At 40.2% G+C, this 20,615-nt stretch overlaps 1 protein-coding gene across 1 annotated transcript in view; it reads left to right on the plus strand.

Annotated features, from left to right (window-relative positions):
- ADAMTSL3 (ADAMTS like 3) overlaps positions 1–20,615 on the plus strand; it is a 226,946-nt gene that overhangs the window by 166,785 nt on the left and 39,546 nt on the right. Inside the window, exon 7 of the mRNA XM_040257464.1 lies at positions 19,582–19,656. Within this exon, the coding sequence (XP_040113398.1) occupies positions 19,582–19,656 (75 nt within the window). The remainder of the gene's footprint in view (positions 1–19,581; positions 19,657–20,615) is intronic.

A 20,615-nucleotide genomic window follows, 5' to 3' on the forward strand; every position in this document is an offset into this window, starting at 1 on the left:
CTCACATCCATACATGACTACTGGGAAAACCATAGCCTTAACTAGATGGACCTTTGTTGCAAAGTAATGTCTCTGCTTTTTAATATGCTGTCTAGGCTGGTCATATCCTTCCAAGGAGTGAAGGTGAAGTTGCTCAGTCGTGTCTAACTCTGCGACTCCATGGACTGTAGCCTACCAGGATCCACCATCCATGGGATTTTCCAGGCAAGAATACGGGAGTGGGTTGCCATTTCCTTCTCCAGGAGATCTTCCCCACCCAGGGATTGAACTCGGGTTTCCTGCATTGTAGGCAGACTCTTTACCATCTGAGCCACCATGACTGCAATCACCATCTGCAGTGATTTTGGACCCCCTCAAAATAAAGTCTGCCACTGTTTCCACTGTTTCTCCGTCTATTTGCCATGAAGTGATGGGACCGAATGACATGATCTTAATTTTCTGAATGTTGAGCTTTAAGCCAACTTTTTCACTCTCCTCTTTCACTTTCATCAAGAGGCTCTTTAGTTCTTCACTTTCTGCCATAAGGGTGGTGTCATCTGCATATCTGAGGTTGTTGATATTTCTCCTGGCAATCTTGATTCCAGCTTGTGCTTCCTCCAGCCCAGTGTTTCTCAAGATGTACTCTGCATATAAGTTAAATAAGCAGGGTGACAATATACAGCCTTGACGTACTCCTTTTCCTATTTGGAACCAGTCTGTTGTTCCATGTCCAGTTCTAACTATTGCTTCCTGACTTGCATATAGGTTTCTCAAGAGGCAGGTCAGGTGGTCTGGTATTCCCATCTCTTTCAGAATTTTCCACAGTTTCTTGTGATCCACACAGTCAAAGGCTTTGGCATAGTCAATAAAGCAGAAATAGATGCTTTTCTGGAACTCTCTTGCTTTTTTGATAATCCACCAGATGTTGGCCATTTGATCTCTGGTTCCTCTGCCTTTTTAAAATCAGCTTGAACATCTGGAAGTTCATGGTTCACGTATTGTTGAAGCCTGGCTTGGAGAATTTTGAGCATTACTTTACTAGCGTGTGAGATGAGTGCAATTGTGTGGTAGTTTGAGCATTCTTTAGCATTGCCTTTCTTTGGGATTGGAATGAAAACTGACCTTTTCCAGTCCTGTGGCCACTGCTGAGTTTTCCAAATTTGCTGGCATATTGAGTGCAGCACTTTCACAGCATCATCTTTCAGGATTTGAAATAGCTCAACTGGAATTCAGTCACCTCCACTAGCTTTGTTCATAGTGATGCTTCCTAAGGCCCACTTGACTTCACATTCCAAGATGTCTGGCTCTAGGTGAGTGACCATACCATCGTGATTATCTGGATCATAAAGATCCCTTTTGTACAGTTCCTCTGTGTATTCTTGCCACCTCTTCTTAATATCTTCTGCTTCTGTTAGTTTCATACCATTTCTGTCCTTTTGTGCCCATCTTTGCATGAAATGTTCCCTTGCTGTCTCTGATGTTCTTGAAGAGATCTCTAGTCTTTCCCATCCTATTGTTTTCCTCTATTTCTTTGCATTGATCACTGAAGAAGGCTTTCATATCTCTCCTTGCTATTTTTTGGAACTCTGCATTTAAATGGGTATATCTCTCCTTTTCTCCTTTGCTTTTCACTTCTCGTCTTTTTAGATCTATTTGTAAGGCTTTCTCAGATAGCCATTTTGCTTTTTTGCATTTCATTTTCTTTTGGATGGTCTTGATCCCTGTCTCCTGTACAATGTCACGAACCTCTGTCCATAGTTCATCAGGCACTCTGTCTATCAGATCTAGTCCCTTAAATCTATTTCTCACTTCCACTGTATAATCATAAGGGATTTGATTTAGGTCATACCTGAATGGTCTAGTGGTTTCCCCTACTTTCTTCAATTTGAGTCTGAATTTGGCAATAAGGAGTTCATGATCTGAGCCACAGTCAGCTCCACATCTTGTTTTTGCTGACTGTATAGAGCTTCTCCATCTTTGGCTGCAAAGAATATAATCAATCTGATTTCGGTGTTGACCATCTGGTGATGTCCATGCGTAGAGTCTTCTCTTGTGTTGTTGGAAGACGGTGTTTGCTATAACCAGTGCATTCTCTTGGCAAAACTCTATTAGCCTTTGCCTTGCTTCATTCTGTACTCCAAGACCAAATTTGCCTATTATTCCAGGTGTTTCTTGACTTCCTACTTTTGCATTACAGGCCCCTATGATGAAAAGGACATCTTTTTTGGGAGTTAATTCTAAAAGCTCTTCATAGAACCATTCAACTTCAGCTTCTTCAGCATTACTGGTCAGGGCATAGACTTGGATTCCTGTGATATTGAATAGTTTGCCTTGGAAACGAACAGAGATCATTCTGTTGTTGAGTTTGCATCCAAGTACTGCGTTTCAGACTGTTTTGTTGACTGTGATGGCTACTTCATTCCTTCTAAGGGATTCTTGTCCACAGTAGTAAATATAATGGTCATCTTAGTTAAATTCACCCATTCAAGTCCATTTTAGTTCGCTGGTTCCTAAAATGTCTACATTCACTCCTACCATCTCCTGTTTGCCCACTTCCAATTTGCCTTGATTCATAGACCTAACGTTCCAGGTTTCTATGCAATATTGCTCTTTACACCATCAGACCTTGCTTCTATCACCAGTCCCATCCACAACTCGGTGTTGTTTTTGCTTTGGCTCCATCTCTTCATTCTTTCTGGAGTTATTTCTCCACTGATCTCCAGTAACATGTTGGACACCTACTGACCTGAGGAGTTCATCTTTCAGTGTCCTATCTTTTTGCCTTTTCATGCTGTTCATGGGGTTCTCAAGGCAAGAATACTGAAGTGGTTTGCCATTCCCTTCTCCAGTGGACCATGTTTTGCCAGAACTCTCCACCATGACCTGTCTGTCTTGGGTGGCCCTACATGGCATGGCTCATAGTTTCATTGAGCTAGACAAGGCTGTGGTCCATGTGATCAGATTGGTTAGTTTTCTGTGATTGTGGTTTTCAGCCTGTCTACCCTCTGATGGAGAAGAATAAGAGGCTTATGGAAGCTTCCTGATGGGAGAGACTGACTGAGAGGGAAACTGGGTTTTGTTCTGATGGGCGGGGCCATGCTCAGTAAATCTGTAATCCAATTTTTGTTGATGGGTGGAGCTGTGTTCCCTCCCTGCTGTTTATCTGGGGCCAAACTATGGTGGAGGCAATGAAGGTAATGGTGACCTCCCTCCAAAGACCCCATGCAGGCACTGCTACCCTCAGTGCCCCGACCCTGCAGCAGGCCGCCACCCACCCACGCCTCTGCTGGAGACTTCTGGACACTCACAGGCAAGTCTGGGTCAGTCTCCCGTAGGGTCACTGCTCCCTTCTCCTGGGTCCGGGTGCACGACGTACTGTTTGAGGCGTCCAAGAGTCTTTTTTCCCAGTCCTGTGTAAGTTCTCACAGCTCTGTGGTGGGGTTAATGGCAACCCCCTCCAAGGGGGTTTATGCCATACCCAAGCCTGCTGCACCGAGAGCCCCTGTCCCTGTGACAGTCCACTGCTGACCTGTACCTCCACAGAAGACGCTCAGACACAGTTCTGTCTCAGTCTCTGTGGAGTCCCTGGGTCCTGGCATGCACAAGGTTTGTTTGAGCCCTCTTAGCATCTCTGGCAGGAATGGGATTTGCTTCTAAACGCGAATTCGCCCCTCCTACCATCTTGCTGGGGCTTCTCCTTTGCCCCTGGATGTGGGGTATCTCCTCACAGTTGCTCCATCGCCTACCGTCTTACTGGGTTTTCTCTGACCTTGGACGTGGGGTATCTTCTCAAGGCCGGTCCAGCAAAGCACAGCCGCTGCCCACTGTATGCCAGTAATCGGTATGCCAAAATAGCATAGTTGCAGGTATCCCATTACAGAGTCACAGGCAAGTGGCTATTTAGTCCTTACCAGGCTCTGGATTTCTTAGCTGCAGTGTAAAGGGCAGAGAAGAAGGGTTATACTCTGATTCTGGGAAACATCGGACACAACAATGTTGTCAGGGGCAGTATGTAAAATAGAACCCTCTCTTGTTTAGTAGCTAAGTTGTGTCTGACTCTTTTGAGACCCCATGGACTGTAGCCCACCAGACTCCTCTGTCCATGGGATTTTCCACGCAAGGATACTAGAGTGGAGTGCCATTTCCTCCTCCAGAGGATCTTCCCAACCCAGGGATCAAACCTGTGTCTTCTGCATTGGCAGGCAGGTTCTTCACTGCTGAGCCACTAAAGAAGGCCTCAGTTCCCTCTGCCACTTGCTATTCAAAACTAGTCCTGGAAACCAGCACAGTAGCATGTACTGTTAGACACTCTGCCTGCTACATATTCTTTTGGGGTAAAGGCATTTTAAGCCATTAGAGATCTACACCTCCAGACTGGGAGCAGATGTTTTTACATAGACACCAAGGCTAATAGCTAAGGACACTCATTTGCAGATGCAGCAATAAACACCACACATGCTGTAGCACATGAGCAGCTCAGGGCAGGGATGTAATTACAGCAGAGGTGTAGAAATTGGGTTTCAGCTTGCAGCAGTTTCTCTCACCAAATCCAATCCCTGCTGAGTCCCCTGTCTGCTTTTAAAGGATGGTTGTTAATTTCTGATTTTTATTTTGCCCAACTTTGTTCCTTGGCAGATTTCATTTGTCCCACCTCTGTGTGAAAAGGAAGTATACAATCAGCCCTGCATTTTCAGAATCCATGTAGCCACACACTGGCTTTCTCTTCTTTCATCTACCAGTCCTCCACCACACCCACAAAGGCACAGATAAATCAAACTTGACTATCCTACAGACTTCCCTGGTGGTCCAGTGGTTAGGACTCCATGCTTCTGATGCAGCAAGTGCAGGTTCTGTTCCTGGTCAGGAGACTAAGATCCCACGTACCACGGTGCAAGACCAAGAAGTAAAAACAAGACAGAACAAAACTTGACTAACCTGATTTGGAAAGCTGCAACCCCTGTTCTATACAATGTTATTTTAGGTTAAATGATGCCAAGTGGTTATATGTGTGTAAGAGTATTAATAAACACCATTTTTGTGTTTATATGTTTTTCAATTTACAAAATGCTTTCACATTCATTATCTCATTTTAAAGGAAGTTTTAAAAAAATAAAAAAATTAATTTAAAAAGATAAATAAAGGAAGATAAGTATTATTTTCAGTTTTTTCATATAATTATTATTAGTATTAGCATTTATTCGATACTTTTCTTCTTTAACAAAGCTCCTCTATTCTTTAGGAATGGAGAGAAGATGGAGGGTGGTGTGTGTGTGTGTGTGTGTGTTTGAGCCTAAAAGAGCAGAAGAATAAAAAATGCAGGGTCAAAAAATAACATGAATTATGCATGACCAAAAGTTTTATTCAGTAAAATACCCAACCAAATTAAAAAAAAAAAAAACAACAGGGATGGAAAAGTGAGAATGAGATTGTCACAGTGAGGGTAATAGAAGAGTTCATCTCTTTTCTCATGTTACGTTGGAATGTATGTATTTAGGTGGGTGCAGTTCTAACTTGACTTTATAGTGCAAATAAATGATCTGGTATAAATTGCAGTCCTCCTGGGCTGAAACTGATGTTTATTGATTAGTTAATATTGTGTGGACAGTTTATTTCCTGTACATTTTGCTACTTAGCAAAGCGGTGATCTCTGTGGCAGGAAATGAAACATAGAAAAAATATGATGGAACAGCTGGACTTGAGCGTTTATGTGTGGGAGGGAAGTCAGTGGAAGCAAACTTAATATATCGTTAGGTCAGCCCAGTGATTGCAAAATCAAACAAGTGAGGTCCATAAAATCAAAGTGTAATGAGTGTACTTGTGATGGGAGAGTGGGAGTTTATACAGTGACAACTGGGTCTCAACAGTAGAAGGGTTAAGAGTGCAGTGTTTGGTTCTGACCCCAGCCCTGCTGCTTGGGAAGTCTGTGATCTTGGACTAGTCACTTAAACTTGCACAAGTTCAGTTTTCTTAATTGTAGGAATGGCTTTTTATTAGAACAAAGGAGGCAGTTTTCTCAAGTTACTCAGGATCGGGCCTGGGGCATCGTATGTGTTCAGCCTGGTTTTAATGACTCGCGCTTACCCAGCCCAACTGCTGGTTAAGTTTTCTTCTACATCCTTTGCATGTATTTTGTTATCAAATCCTCTCAACAGCTCCTTGAAACAAGTGTTATTATTCTCATTTTACACATGTAACTGAGGCACAGAGAAGGTAGGAAACTTGCCCAAAGTCACACAGTGGTTGTAAGAAGTGAAGCTGGCATTCCAGCCCAGGTTGCCTGACTCTGTGGTCTGTGATCTTAGCCATGATTCCATATTTTCTCTCCCAGTAGTTTGTAGAATAAAAAAAAAAAAATGCAGAGTGTGTTGAGAAGAAGCCCTGGAAGATGACATAGTGAGTAGCAGTATCAAGGATCTCTCACCCCAAATTTCAATGGAAATGTTTTGAAGTAGTTCCAAACAATGAAGGTGTTCAACAGGAACCAGTTCCCAATACCACCACCAAATCTAGATTTCCCAGTCGTGGACCTGCTGTTATGAACATTGTTTAGATGGGGTAGAAAAGAAACCTTCTGCTGTCTGCCATGTTCTCAACCATTGGATTCTATACCATTAGAGAGTATAATATTTTAAAGAGGCCCCAAAATAAGACCTGATTGGTGGCCTCATAAGCAAACTTGTGAGAGGAGGTTTTAAGTGGTGTCTACTTCACCTGTCCTGAAACGCAAGATACAGCTTGCTCCTGTTAGCTCCAAACTGAGGAGGATTTACCTGGAGGCCATTTGTCTGGGGTTTAAGTATCCCAGTGTGTGTAACAGGGGAGACGAGAAAGCATGTTAGCAGTGTTAATATCAAAGCTAGTAGAATCTTGCATGCATGCATGCTCAGTCACTAAGATCTGACTCTTTCGTGACCCCATGGACTGTAGCTCACCAGGCTCCTCTGTCCATGGGATTTGCCAGGCAGGAATATTGGACTGGGTAGGCATTTCCTTCTCTAGGGGATCTTCCCAACCCAGGGATGGAACCCAGGTCTCCTGCTTGGGAGATATTTTCTTTACCACCAGCACCACCTGGAAAGCCCCAAAAATAAACATTAAAAAATGCACAAAGAAAACAATAGCCCTATAGGTCTGTAAGAAGAAATTGAAGCAAATAAAACTGTTATGAAGACTTGAACACACTTAGTAGGAACTAAGTCGTGTTACATTAACAGGTATTATTGAGCATTGCATTTTGAGGGAACATACTGTCTTTTCAAACATTTATGGACCATTTACAAAAACTGATTCTGTGCTAGACTCCAAAGAAGATTGTAAAAAACCCCAAAGCTCAGTAAAACAGAAACCGTTAGTAGAGACCTCACCCTGCAGCTGCACCCGTCCATTCTTTGCTCCCTCCCATTACAGAGGAACCAAGTGTCCGTCTTCCTTTCCAAGGCTAATTAATTCCTCCATCTGTGTCCTGGATTCCAGCCCCCTCTGCTTCCTCAGAGATCTCACTCCACCTATCGTCTCTCTCCTTTATCCTCTCTTTCTGTCTCCTTTTCCCATCAGGGTTAAATTGTGACCAGATCTCTTCCATCTTAAATGGAAGTATAATTTGCAAAATATATGTGTGTGTGTATATGTGTGTATATTTATGTGTGTATGGATAAGATATATATATCTTCCCTGGTGGCTCAACAGTAAAGAATCCATCTGCCAGTGCAGGAGATGCAGGTACAACCCCTAGGTTGAGAAAATCCCCTGGGAAAGGAAGTGGCAACCCACTGCAGTATTCTTGCCTGGGAAATCCCATGGACAGAGGAGCCTGACAGGCTACAGCCCATGGGGTTGTAAAAGAGTTGCACACGACTTAGCAACTCAACAACATATATAGTTTACATAATTATATACATAATATATGTGTATATGTATATAGATCTTTTAAACTCTCCACATCTCCAGCTGCCACCCTAATCTTTCACTTAGCTTTATTGACAACTTTTGGAAAAACTTTACATTTCCTGTGTCTCCTTTTTTGTCATTTATTCCTCAGATGACAGCCTCCTGTGCTTACTGCCCAGTTGATACTGTCTTTATGAATCCCATTAGCAAGCTTTTTACGGCTTCATCCAAAAGGCACTTGAAGCCCCAGTGGAGGACCATTTAGTGCCGCTGGCCCCTCCCTCTTTAAAATTCTCTTTCTCATCAGGGTTCTCCCTCTATTTCTGGTCAGACCTAGAATTGTGCCTTTCTGCAGAATGGTGGAGAAATCCTGAAAAGTTGTGGCTGCAGAACCACCCTACTTACTGTGCTAAAGACCCGGAGTTTTCCCTTTCTCTGCCCTGGTTCAATGCTGTTGGAAGCACAGCTCACAGATGCTCCATAGTAGCGTCACACAGAGGCTGCTGGATGGACACATTCTTGGGCTCCACCCTAAGCTTGTGGGACAGCATTTCTGTGGGAGGAGCAGGAATGTGTGTTTTAATAAGTTCTCAAGGTAATTCTGGGAGGTGCTGCTCTGTAAAAGTACCACAAGGACATGACATGTATCAAATATTAATATACTATGGAGAGTTACAGAAACAGATGGGAATTGCAGTTTAGGAGAGACAGCATTTAAAACTGTACAGTGGAGATAAGTTTTCTGTAATCTCAGTTCAGTTCAGTTCAGTTCAGTTCAGTCACTCAGTCATGTCTGACTCTTTGTGACCCCATGAACTGCAGCACGCCAGGCCTCCAGTCCATCATCATCTCCCGGAGCTCACTCAGACTCACATCCATCGAGTCTGTGATGCCATCCAGCCATCTCATCCTCGGTCGTCCCCTTCTCCTCCTGCCCCCAATCCCTCCCAGCATCAGAGTCTTTTCCAATGAGTCAACTCTTCACATGAGGTGGCCAAAGTACTGGAGCTTCAACTTTAGCATCATTCCTTCCTAAGAAATCCCAGGGTTGATCTCTTTCAGAATAGACTGGTTGGATCTCCTTGCAGTCCAAGGGACTCTCAAGAGTCTTCTCCAACACCACAGTGCAAAAGCATCAGTTCTTCGGCGCTCAGCTTTCTTCACAGTCCAACTCTCACATCCATACATGACTACTGGAAAAACCATAGCCTTGACTAGACGGACCTTAGTTGGCAAAGTAATGTCTCTGCTTTTGAATATGCTATCTAGGTTGGTCATAACTTTTCTTCCAAGGAGTAAGCATCTTTTAATTTCATGGCTGCAATCACCATCTGCCATGATTTTGGAGCCCCCCAAAATAAAGTCTGACACTGTTTCTACTGTTTCCCCATCTATTTCCCATGAAGTGATGGGACCGGATGCCATGATCTTTGTTTTCTGAATGTTGAGCTTTAAGCCAACTTTTTCACTCTCCTCTTTCACTTTCATCAAGAGGCTTTTTAGCTTCTCTTCACTTTCTGCTATAAGAGTGGTGTCATCTGCATATCTGAGGTTATTGATATTTCTCCCGGCAATCTTGATTCCAGCTTGTGTTTCTTCCAGTCCAGCGTTTCTCATGATGTACTACTCTGCATAGAAGTTAAATAAGCAGGGTGACAATATACAGCCTTGACGTACTCCTTTTCCTATTTGGAACCAGTCTGTTGTTCCATGTCCAGTTCTAACTGTTGCTTCCTGACCTGCATACAGATTTCTCAAGAGGCAGGTTAGGTGGTCTGGTATTCCCATCTCTTTCAGAATTTTCCACAGTTTCTTGTGATCCACACAGTCAAAGGCTTTGGCATAGTCAGTAAAGCAGAAATAGATGTTTTTCTGGAACTCTCTTGCTTTTTGCATGATCCAGCAGATGTTGGCAATTTTATCTCTGGTTCCTCTGCCTTTTCTAAAACCAGCTTGAACATCAGGGAGTTCACGGTTCACGTTTTGCTGATTCCTGGCTTGGAGAATTTTGATCATTACTTTACTAATATGTGAGATGAGTGCAATTCTGTGGTAGTTTGAGCATTCTTTTGCATTGTCTTTCTTTGGGATTGGAATGAAAACTGACCTTTTCCAGTCCTGTGGTCACTGCTGAGTTTTCCAAATTTGCTGGCATATTGAGTACAGCACTTTCACAGCATCATCTTTCAGGATTTGAAACAGCTCAACTGGAATTCCATCACCTCCACTAGCCTTGTTCGTAGTGATGCTTTCTAAGGCCCACTTGACTTCACATTCCAAGATGTCTGGCTCTAGATTAGTGATCACATCATCATGATTATCTGGGTCGTGAAGATCTTTTTTGTACAGTTCTTCCATGTATTCTTGCCACCTCTTCTTAATATCTTCTGCTTCTGTTAGGTCCCTACCATTTCTGTCCTTTATCGAGCCCATCTTTGCATGAAATGTTCCCTTGCTGTCTCTAATGTTCTTGAAGAGATATCTAGTCTTTCCCATTCTGTTGTTTTCCTCTATTTCTTTGCATTGATCGCTGAAGAAGGCTTTCTTATCTCTTCTTGCCATTCTTTGGAACTCAGCATTCATATGCTTATATCTTTCCTTTTCTCCTCTGCTTTTCGCCTCTCTTCTTTTCAGAGCTATTTGTAAGGCCTCCCCAGACAGCCATTTTGCTTTTTTTGCATTTCTTTTCCATGGGGATGGTCTTGATCCCTGTCTCCTGTACAATGTCACGAACCTCTGTCCATAGTTCATCAGGCACTCTATCTATCAGATCTAGGCCCTTAAATCTATTTCTCACTTCCACTGTATAATCATAAGGGATTTGATTTAGGTCATACCTGAATGGTCTAGCGGTTTTCCCTACTTTCTTCAATTTGAGTCTGAATATGGTAATAAGGAGTTCATGATCTGAGCCACAGTCAGCTCCCCATCTTGTTTTTGTTGACTGTATAGAGCTTCTCCATCTTTGGCTACAAAGAATATAATCAATCTGATTTCGGTGTTGACCATCTGGTGATGTCCATGTGTAGAGTCTTCTCTTGTGTTGTTGGAAGAGGGTGTTTGCTATGACCAGTGCATTTTCTTGGCAAAACTCTATTAGTCTTTGCCCTGCTTCATTCCGCATTCCAAGGCCAAATTTGCCTGTTACTCCAGGTGTTTCTTGACTTCCTACTTTTGCATTCCAGTCCCCTATAATGAAAAGGACATCATGTTTGGGTGTTAGTTCTAAAAGGTCTTGTAGGTCTTCATAAAACCATTCAACTGCAGTTTCTTCAGCATTACTGGTTGGGGCATAGACTTGGATAACTGTGATATTGAATGGTTTGCCTTGGAGATGAACAGAGATCATTCTGTCGTTTTTGAGACTGCATCCAACTACTGCATTTCAGACTCTTGTTGACCATGATGGCTACTCCATTTCTTCTGAGGGATTCCTGCCCGCAGTAGTAGATATAATGGTCATCTGAGTTAAATTCACCCATTCAAGTCCATTTTAATTCGCTGATTCCTAGAATGTTGACGTTCACCCTTGCCATCTCCTGTTTGACCACTTCCAATTTGCCTTGATTCATGGACCTGACATTCCAGGTTCCTATGCAATATTGCTCTTTACAGCATCAGATCTTGCTTCTATCACCAGTCACATCCACAACTGGGTATTGTTTTTGCTTTGGCTCCATCCCTTCATTCTTTCTGGAGTTATTTCTCCACTGATCTCCAGTAGCATATTGGGCACCTAACGACCTGGGGAGTTCCTCTTTTGGTATCCTATCATATTGCCTCTTCATACTGTTCATGGGGTTCTCAAGGCAAGAATACTGAAGTGGTTTGCCATTCCCTTCTCCAGTGGACCACAGGATGTTAAATCCTTAGGTGAGGACTCTTACAGATTGCTGCCTTCCTAGCCTTGCCCAGCTGCCCTGCAATATGCGTTTTCTGACAAGGTAGCATTGTAAGCAACTGAGGGTTCACTTCCCTCTACACAGCCATGTATTTCCCCCAAGTGTGAACCACCTGACTAAAATAAAGTGCCAGGGTTTCTAGTCTGAGAGGTTTCACTTGAGTGTTCAACTGTCAGGGAATAGCAGTTGGAATGTGCACACACACACAGGATAAATGCTCCTCAAAGACACCACAGTTTAAGTTCACAAAGATTTTCTAAGAGAGTTACTTAACCCAGTTGATCTACCCAAAGAGGATTTCTTAGGAAAGATTTCTTATTTATTATTTTCAAAACAATTTTCGTTACATAGCTGTCTCTCTTGTTGTTGTTCTTGTTTAGTCTCTCAGTCATGTTGACTCTTTACAACCCCATGAACTATAGACCGCCAGGCTCTTCTGGCCATGGGATTTTCTCAAACAAGAGTACTGGAGTGGGTTGACATTTCCTTCCCCAAGGGTTCTTCCTGACCCAGAGATTGAACCCGGGTCTTCTGCATCGGTGGGTGGATTCTTTACCACTGAACCACCAAGGAAGCCCTGGCCAGTGTAGCTATTCTGTGAAAAAGCCTCCATAACATTCCTTCTCAACAGATGTGTCTCTTATTTAGACCATTTATTTTTTCATGATATTGACTTTGTAAAGTGTTCATCCCATTTGTCTTATAGAATTTCCCATCTTCTGGGTTTATCTATTGCCACTTTATTTGTGGATCTCTCTCAATATTTCCTATAAACAGAGCACTGAGATCCAAGGCTTGATTGGAACTGGACTGGACATCTGTTTAGGTAGGAACACGTCAACCATGGTACAAAGTGCTTTATATTGTATCACATCAGGAAGTCTGTGACATAGCAGTGTTGAGTTTGATCAGTGGTCTAAGGTGGGGAAACAGATCACTATCTTATGCAGATCCGTGTTTCCTTGTAAGAAACCTACCGAATGTTATCTCAAGGTGTTAAATATTCTGTTTTGCAGTAGTTTCTCACATGGGGTTTAGCATCTATTGTTGACCCTTGCTTGAAATAGTGCTTATTCTGGGGTTTGGTTACAAATGGCAATTTTCTAATTCTTTCCTTACCTCTATATTTACTTTCTGATATTCTTCTGTAAAGAAGCTCCCCAGTCTTTTTTGTTTTTCATTTCTCACTCTGTATTCAGAGATTTTTTGTTTTATGTTTTGTCATATTATAGACACTATTCATGTGGGGCTGCATATTGTCCAAAATGTGGCCAGTGGGAGCAGTTCCAGCTGAACCCTTTTGACATAATTCCTTTGGAGTTTAAACACTGCTTTGCGTTCTGAGACAACAACAGGGTGTTCTAGGCTCACTTTGAATTTTTTTTTCCTTCTCCAGACCTAGAATTGCCTGTGGTTTTTTTTTTTTTTTTTTCCATGAAGTCTTGATTCTTTTTAGTGGGGAATGGTATTTAGAGCCCAAAACATAGGCAATATTTATTGTCACTGGGGAATCTTTGCTTCCAAGCCCTTTTCACTGCAGAGAACTTTGAAACTATAGAAGAAATAAAAATGAAGGCCATGTATCTGTGGACCTATTTAAAGCTTATTTTATGATTTCCTTGTTTTTATCATTTTAAAATAGAGGTATTTCTCACAGAAGTCACCAAATAAAAAGTTAAATTGTACAGTATATTCATCAACAAAATATAATTGACTCTTCTACCTTAAATAATGACACAATGAAGTATACAGGTTTTTGGTTATTGTCCTTTGGATTTTGGCCAGCCTCAGTTTATTAAGAATTGTTATTCTTCTGACTCCATTTGGAGATCCTTGTCACTCTCTATTACTGGAGATGCCATCATAAAATCTGAAGCCACTGGAAAATTTCCTAAATAATTTTAAAAAATCGTAAGAAAAAATACATTTTTATTATATAAAATTGGAAAATACAGAACAAAGCATAAAAAGCACATTATGTATGATGTTGGCTATGGGTATGTCATATACACCCTTTGTTATTTTGAGATATGTTCTTCCTATGCCTAATTTGTTGTGTTCTTATTCTTATCATTATTGAATTTTGTCAAATGGTTTTTCTTATCTATTGAGATAATAGGATTTTTCTTTTATTCTATTAACATGATGTATTATTGATGAACTGTCCCATCTCCTTACATCCCAGGAGTAAAGCCCACTTGATCATGGTATATGATCATTTTAAAGTGCTACTGAAGTTGGTTTGCCAGTATTTTATTGAGACTTGTTGCATCTATATTCTTTAGGAATATTGGTCTCTAGTAATTTTTTTTTCTTCTTGAATTTTAAGTAGTTATATTATCTACAATTAAGGTTTTAAATTTTTTTATTTCCAATAAATATTCCTCTAATTTATTTTCTACTTACACTGACAAAGATAAGAGTGTGGGGGAAAATTATGATAATTTTTGTTGTGTTCCTAACCATGGTGGAAATAATTCTAATATTTTACCATTAAATCTGCTCATGGCTTCTGATTCTTTATTAAACTGAGGGTGTTTCTTTCTGTCCTTGGTTTTAAAAGGAATCTTATTGTAATGCATGCTGAATTTTGTCAGATACCTTTTTATATTCATTAAAATGTTCATAATATTTAACTCACTTGATTTGTTAATACAACCAATTATATTAATACTTTTTCTGATGCTGAATCAATCATTAATTTTTATAATATACTGTATTTAGTCATGATGTGTGATCCTTAAGATAGAGTTCTGAAATTTATTTGCTTTGTTGTATTTATTATTTTTACATCCATAGTGATAATTAATTTTAGTTCACATATTTATTTTTATTTATTTATTTTTTTTAATTTATTTATTTATTTTTAATTTTTACTTTACAATTCTGTATTGGTTTTGGCATAGATTGACATGAATCCACCACAGGTGTACATGCGTGTGATCTCTGTGTTTGGTTTGGGTATCAGTTATTTTAGCTGGTATTCACTAACTGGGAAGCTTTCAGTTTCCTATTATCTGCAACTTGCTTGTTTGCTTAAGGTTTTGAAAAACTCATCCAGCAAAACATTTTGGCCCTGGTCCTTTATTTTCTTTTTTTTCCTCTGTAAATAATGTTTTTAGCTTTTTAAAAAATTGTATTTTAAAAGTAACTCATTGGTGCATTTTTATTATAGAAAACTCAAAAAATATAGAACTGTCCATTCAGGCACTCTCAGAATTCTTTTCTTTCCTGGGAGGAAACCACTGTCAATGGTTTGATGAGAGAGAATGGAGAGTTACTATTTAGTGGGCTCAGACTTTCAGTTTTGCAAAATGAGAAAAATTCTAGAGATAGATTGTGATAATGTCTTACCCCATCCCCTGCCAAAAGCCATCCTACTTTCTGTCTCTATGAACTTAACATACCTCATATAAATGGAATCAAACATATCCCTTTGTGACTGGTGTATTTCACTTAGCATAGTATCTTTGTGGTTTTTCTATGTGTCATAGCATGTGTCAGAATTGTCTTACTTTTTAAAAAAATACTTAATTTTTTTTTTTCATTTTGGCCACCCCAGACCTTTGTTGCAGCATGCAGGCTTTCTCTAGGTGCAGTATGTGGTATGTGGGTTTCTCTTGTTGTAGCGCATCAGCCCTAGAGCACATGGACTCAGTAGTTGCAGTGTGCTGACTTAATTGACTTGAGGCATGTGGGATCTTAGTTCCCCCACCAGGGACTGAATCTGCATCCCCTGCATTGTAAGGCACATTCTTAACCACTGGACCACAAGAGAAGTCCTAGAATTGCCTTACTTTTTAAGGCTGAAAAATATCCCATTGTATATATTTACCACGTGATAGCTTTCCACTCATCAGTGAATGGACACTTAGGTTGACTTCATCTTTGGCTGAAATAATGCTGCTGTGAATATGCATGTGCAAATATCTGTATGAGTCCCTGATTTCAGTTCTTTGGGGTATACCCAGAGGTAGAATTGCTGAACCATATTGTAACTCTATATTTAATGTTTTGAGTAACTGTTTTCCATAGTGATTGAAAAATTATTTTATATTTCCATCAGCTGTTCACAAGGGTTCTAATATCTTCACATCCTGACCAACACTTGTTACTTTGTTTGTTTGTTTGTTTTGATAATGGCCATCCTAGTGAGTGTGACGGAGAAGGCAATGGCACCCCACAGACAGAGGAGCCTGGTAGGCTACAGTCCATGGGGTCGCGAAGAGTCGGACACAACTGAGCGACTTCACTTTCACTTTTCACTTTCATGCATTGGAGAAGGGAATGGCAATCCACTCCAGTGTTCTCGCCTGGAGATTCCCAGGGACGGGGGAGCCTGGTGGGCTGCCATCTATGGGGTCGCACAGAGTCGGACACGACTGAAGTGACTTAGCAGCACAGTGAATGTGAAGTGATGTCTCTTTGTGGGTTTGATTCGCATTTCCCTAATGATTAGTGATGTTGAGCCTGTTTCTTTTGCTTATTGACATTTGCATATCCTTTTTGGAAAAATGTCTATTCAAGTCCTTTGCCCACTTTTTGAATTGGGGTGATTTTTGTTGTGATTGTTGTTGGGTTGTAGAAACTCTGTATCTGTTCTGAATATTAACCCCTTATTTGGTACATGATTTACAGATATTTTCTCCCACTGCATGCCTTGCCTTTTCACTCTATTGATAGTACCCTTTGATGTGGAAAAGTTTAATTTTGATGGAGTCCAGTTTATGTTTTTCATCTGTTACCTATGGTTTTGACATCATATTCAAGAAATAGTTGGCCATGTAATTATTTTTTAACTTGCTTTTTTCTTTTCTTTTTTTTTTCCCCTGGAAAAGGAGATTCAAAGATGTTTAATTTAACTATTATGTTGTATACAGTTGTGAAAGTGAATGAAGGACAATTAGGCTCATCAACATGACTTGATTTCAAATAAACAGCATTGTTCAAAGAAAAGCAAATCACATAAGAATATACACATACGTATGTAGTTTCTTTCTATTTTAACCAAGGTCCCAAACAAGCAAAATTAAGCAATATGCTGCTTGAGGATACAATCACAAGTGATCCAACTACCAGGAAAACAAAGGATTGTACTTATCTAAGATAACACTGGGTAAAAACATATATTAACTCGCGTTTTTCATGAATCAGTATATATGCTAGCAGTCTTTCCACATCAAGTAATGCGGCCTCCCATTGTTACTTTTATCAGTTGCAGAGTATTCCTTCAGGGCTTCCTGCTGCTGCTGCTGCTGCTGCTGCTAAGTCGTTTCAGTCATGTCCGACTCTGTGTGACCCCATAGACGGCAGCCCACCAGGCTCCCCCATCCCTGGGATTCTCTAGGCAAGAATACTGGAGTGGGTTGCCATTTCCTTCTCCAATGCATGAAAGTGAAAAGTGAAAGGGAAGTCGCTCAGTCGTGTCTGACTCTTCGCGACCCCATGGACTGCAGCCTACCAGGCTCCTCCATCCATGGGATTTTCCAGGCAAGAGTACTGGAGTGGTCAGGGCTTCCTAGGTGATGCTAATGGTAAAGAATTCACCTGTCAATGCAGGAGATGCAAGAGACACAGGCTCAGTCCCTAGGCTGGAAAGATCCTTAGCCTGGACGTATCACTGTTTATCTAGCTCCTCCCAAAATAGTGAGCATTTAAACAGTGTTCTTTTTTTTACCTGTATGTGTGTCAAAAACAAATATAAAATCAGGAAAGGATATTTATCACAGTGCTAGAAGTGATCTCTGGGCAGTTAGATTGGAAATAGCTTTATTTTGTCTGGAATGCTTTTTGAATTTTCTAATTTTAATAGTAAAAAGTATTTTTATTTGATAAAACTTATAAACAAGTCAATAAACATAGTGACATCCTTTGATTCAAGAACTTCACTCAGAGGCTATCAAAAACTCTTCTCTGTGAGTTAAACAAACAAAACACAACATCTGCTTGAAGTAATTCATATTGTTGATGATGTACTAATATTTAGTCATAGACTTGATTATCAAATAGGAGACTGGGGGATAGAATTTCATATACCCTTGGATTATTATGTGGTCATGAAAATTAATTTCAGAATGTGTAACAGCATGAAAAAAAATCTGTTTTTTTTTTTTCAGGGGCCAGGGGCCCCTGATTTCCATTAAATAATTATCTTGGCTAGGTATTGTCAAAACATTTTGGCAGAGAAACATGTAGTAAGTATATTAGTCTTTGTAAGCCGTATTGTCTTTGTTACAGTTACTCACCTCTGCCTTTGTAGGGCACAAGCAACCTCAAATGAATGAATATGACCTTAGGGCCCTAGTTTGTGGACTCACTCAAGTTGATCAGTGCATTTATTTAAATTTTTCTTTAATGTTTTAAAAAAATAGATTGGCCGTAGAATTCCTTCAGTTTTTTTAAAGTAAAAGAAACATTTCTCATTTTCACCAGGAAGTTTATTGAATAAGGTATTCACCATTTTGTTCCATGACTTTCTTCCGTTTTTCAGGCAACTTCATAATACCATAGTCTCAAAACTTCTAATCTTTTTGAGCAGAGAACTGTTCTAGGTGCTTTTTACAGTCTTCCAGGGAATTGAAAATTTTTCCCTGAAGCTAGTATTGTAAAGACCAAATTGAAGGGACATCCAAAGCAGCAGTGTCTGGTGAATATGGCGGGTGAGTCAGAACTTCCCAGCCAAGATGTAACAGTTTTTGCCTTAGTCATCAAAGAAAATGCACTCTACATTATCCTGATGGAAGATTATGGGTTGGTTTTCTGTTGAATAATTCAGGACACTTTTCATCGAGTGTTGTCGTCAGTTGGTCTAATGGGAGCATTACTTGTTGGAATTAATCATTTGGTTTTTTGAAAGAAGCTCATTATAGAGGACTCCCTTCCCATTCCACCATATCACCCAATATCACCTTCTTTGGATGAAGATCGGCCTTTGGTGTTGTTGATGGGTTCTTTTCCCTTGCCCCATGATCTCTTCTGTTCCACATTATTGTACAGCATCCCCTATTTATTGCCTGTCACAATTTGTTTTTAAAAATGGGACTTTTTGTTATATTTAAGAAGAGAATCACATGCAGAGTCAAGAAGATTCTTTTTTGCTTAACTTATGTGGGACCCAAACATCAAAATGATTAACATAACTAAGCTGGTACAAATGATTTTCAACACTTGATTTGGATATTTGAGTATGTTGGTTATCTCTGTGTGGTATAACATAGATTGTTCTCAGTAACTCTATTTGATTGCTATCAGCTTTAACTGATCTACTGGATCATGGAACATTGTCCAGCTAGAAATTTGAGCACAAAACTTCACAAACCACTTTTGACACATTCAGTTAATCTGCACAAATCTTTTTTTGCTTCTCAGTTGTGTTTTTACCTTTCTTGAAATAATATATAAAGCATGATATGCTGAAAATGTTGCTTTTTTTCTTCCATCTTTATTACTAACATGGCTACACAAACATTTACCAGTTTTGTAAGTTATTTTTTAAATGCACACTGATATGACAGCTGTCTTAATACAGTCTAAAAAAATTGTTTCTAATGAAGTTAAAGACAACTAAGCACTACTAGAGCCATCTTACATAAAAAATGAATGTTTTGGCCAACCCAATATTTATATGAAATTATGTGCATATATTAATATGCCTTAGACACAATAGCCATTTTCTGAAGATTTCCTGACTGAAGATGGAAATGAAATACAATTAAGAACACTTCATACATGCCCTTAGTTTTGATTGAGTTGCTTATTTCAATGGGCCTTTAGTACAGAAGTTTTAATACATTTGTCTTGTGTTCTTTCCCAGGGGAAGAAAATGTAATTGCTGTTCCTTTGGGAAGTCGAAGTGTGAGAATTACAGTGAAAGGACCTGCACATCTCTGTAAGCAAGATTTAATCTTAACATTTTTCTTCTTTTCTGAAAGCTTATTTAGTAAAGAAAATGTATGTATGTATATATATACACACTTCTTTGTATTAATGAATAGGTCAACATCTTAATGGTTTTGCTTATCACCTTGAAATAGTCTAGGTCTTCCCAGGTGGATCAGTGGTAAAGAATCCGCCTGCCAATGCAGGAGCCTCCGGAGATGTGAATTTGATCCTTGTGTCAGGAATATCCCCTGGAGAAGGGAATGGCAATCCACTCCAGTATTCTTGCCAGAGAAATCCCATGCACAGAGGAACCTGGTGGGCTACAGTCCATGGGGTCGCAAAAGAATCAGACACAACCGAGCACGCCCACTGAAATAGTCTATATCTCTAGGGAATGATCTATGACCCTGATTTTTTTGGTTCTCATGTCCTAGTGGGAAGTATACCAGTTTGGGATTAATCCTCTCACAGGAGAAGAAATCAAGTTATATATGAAATAAACTATTTATTATGTGGAGAGTAAACTTAGATCCAAGAGTCTTCTGGAGATCTCAACAGTTTGGGATAAAAAATAGCAAAACAAAATTTAAAACACAGAGCTGCATCAGTGAATAAAGCTGACAAGTTTACAGCACATCATAGCCTAGATCTGTTGACAGCACATCATAGCCTAGATCTAGGGGGCACTGAAAGTAAACACTGGTTTCCCAGAATCCTAAGAGTTTGAAACAATAAAGGGTTGGGACTGTATGTTTCTTTGGTCAAAGTCACATGGCATCTCCTCTGTCTTAGCTTTTCTGGTCTCTCGGTGGTGGTTTAGTTGATAAGTTGTGTCCAGCTCTTGCAACCCCATGGACTGTAGCCCACCAGGCTCCTCTGTCCATGGGATTCTCCAGGCAGGAATACTGGAGTGGGTTGCCATTTCCTTCTCCAGGGGATCTTCCCAACCCAGGAATCAAACCTGTG

This window comes from Oryx dammah, unplaced genomic scaffold (assembly GCF_014754425.2).
Source record: "Oryx dammah isolate SB20612 unplaced genomic scaffold, SCBI_Odam_1.1 HiC_scaffold_16, whole genome shotgun sequence".
NCBI classification, from domain to species: domain Eukaryota; kingdom Metazoa; phylum Chordata; class Mammalia; order Artiodactyla; family Bovidae; genus Oryx; species Oryx dammah.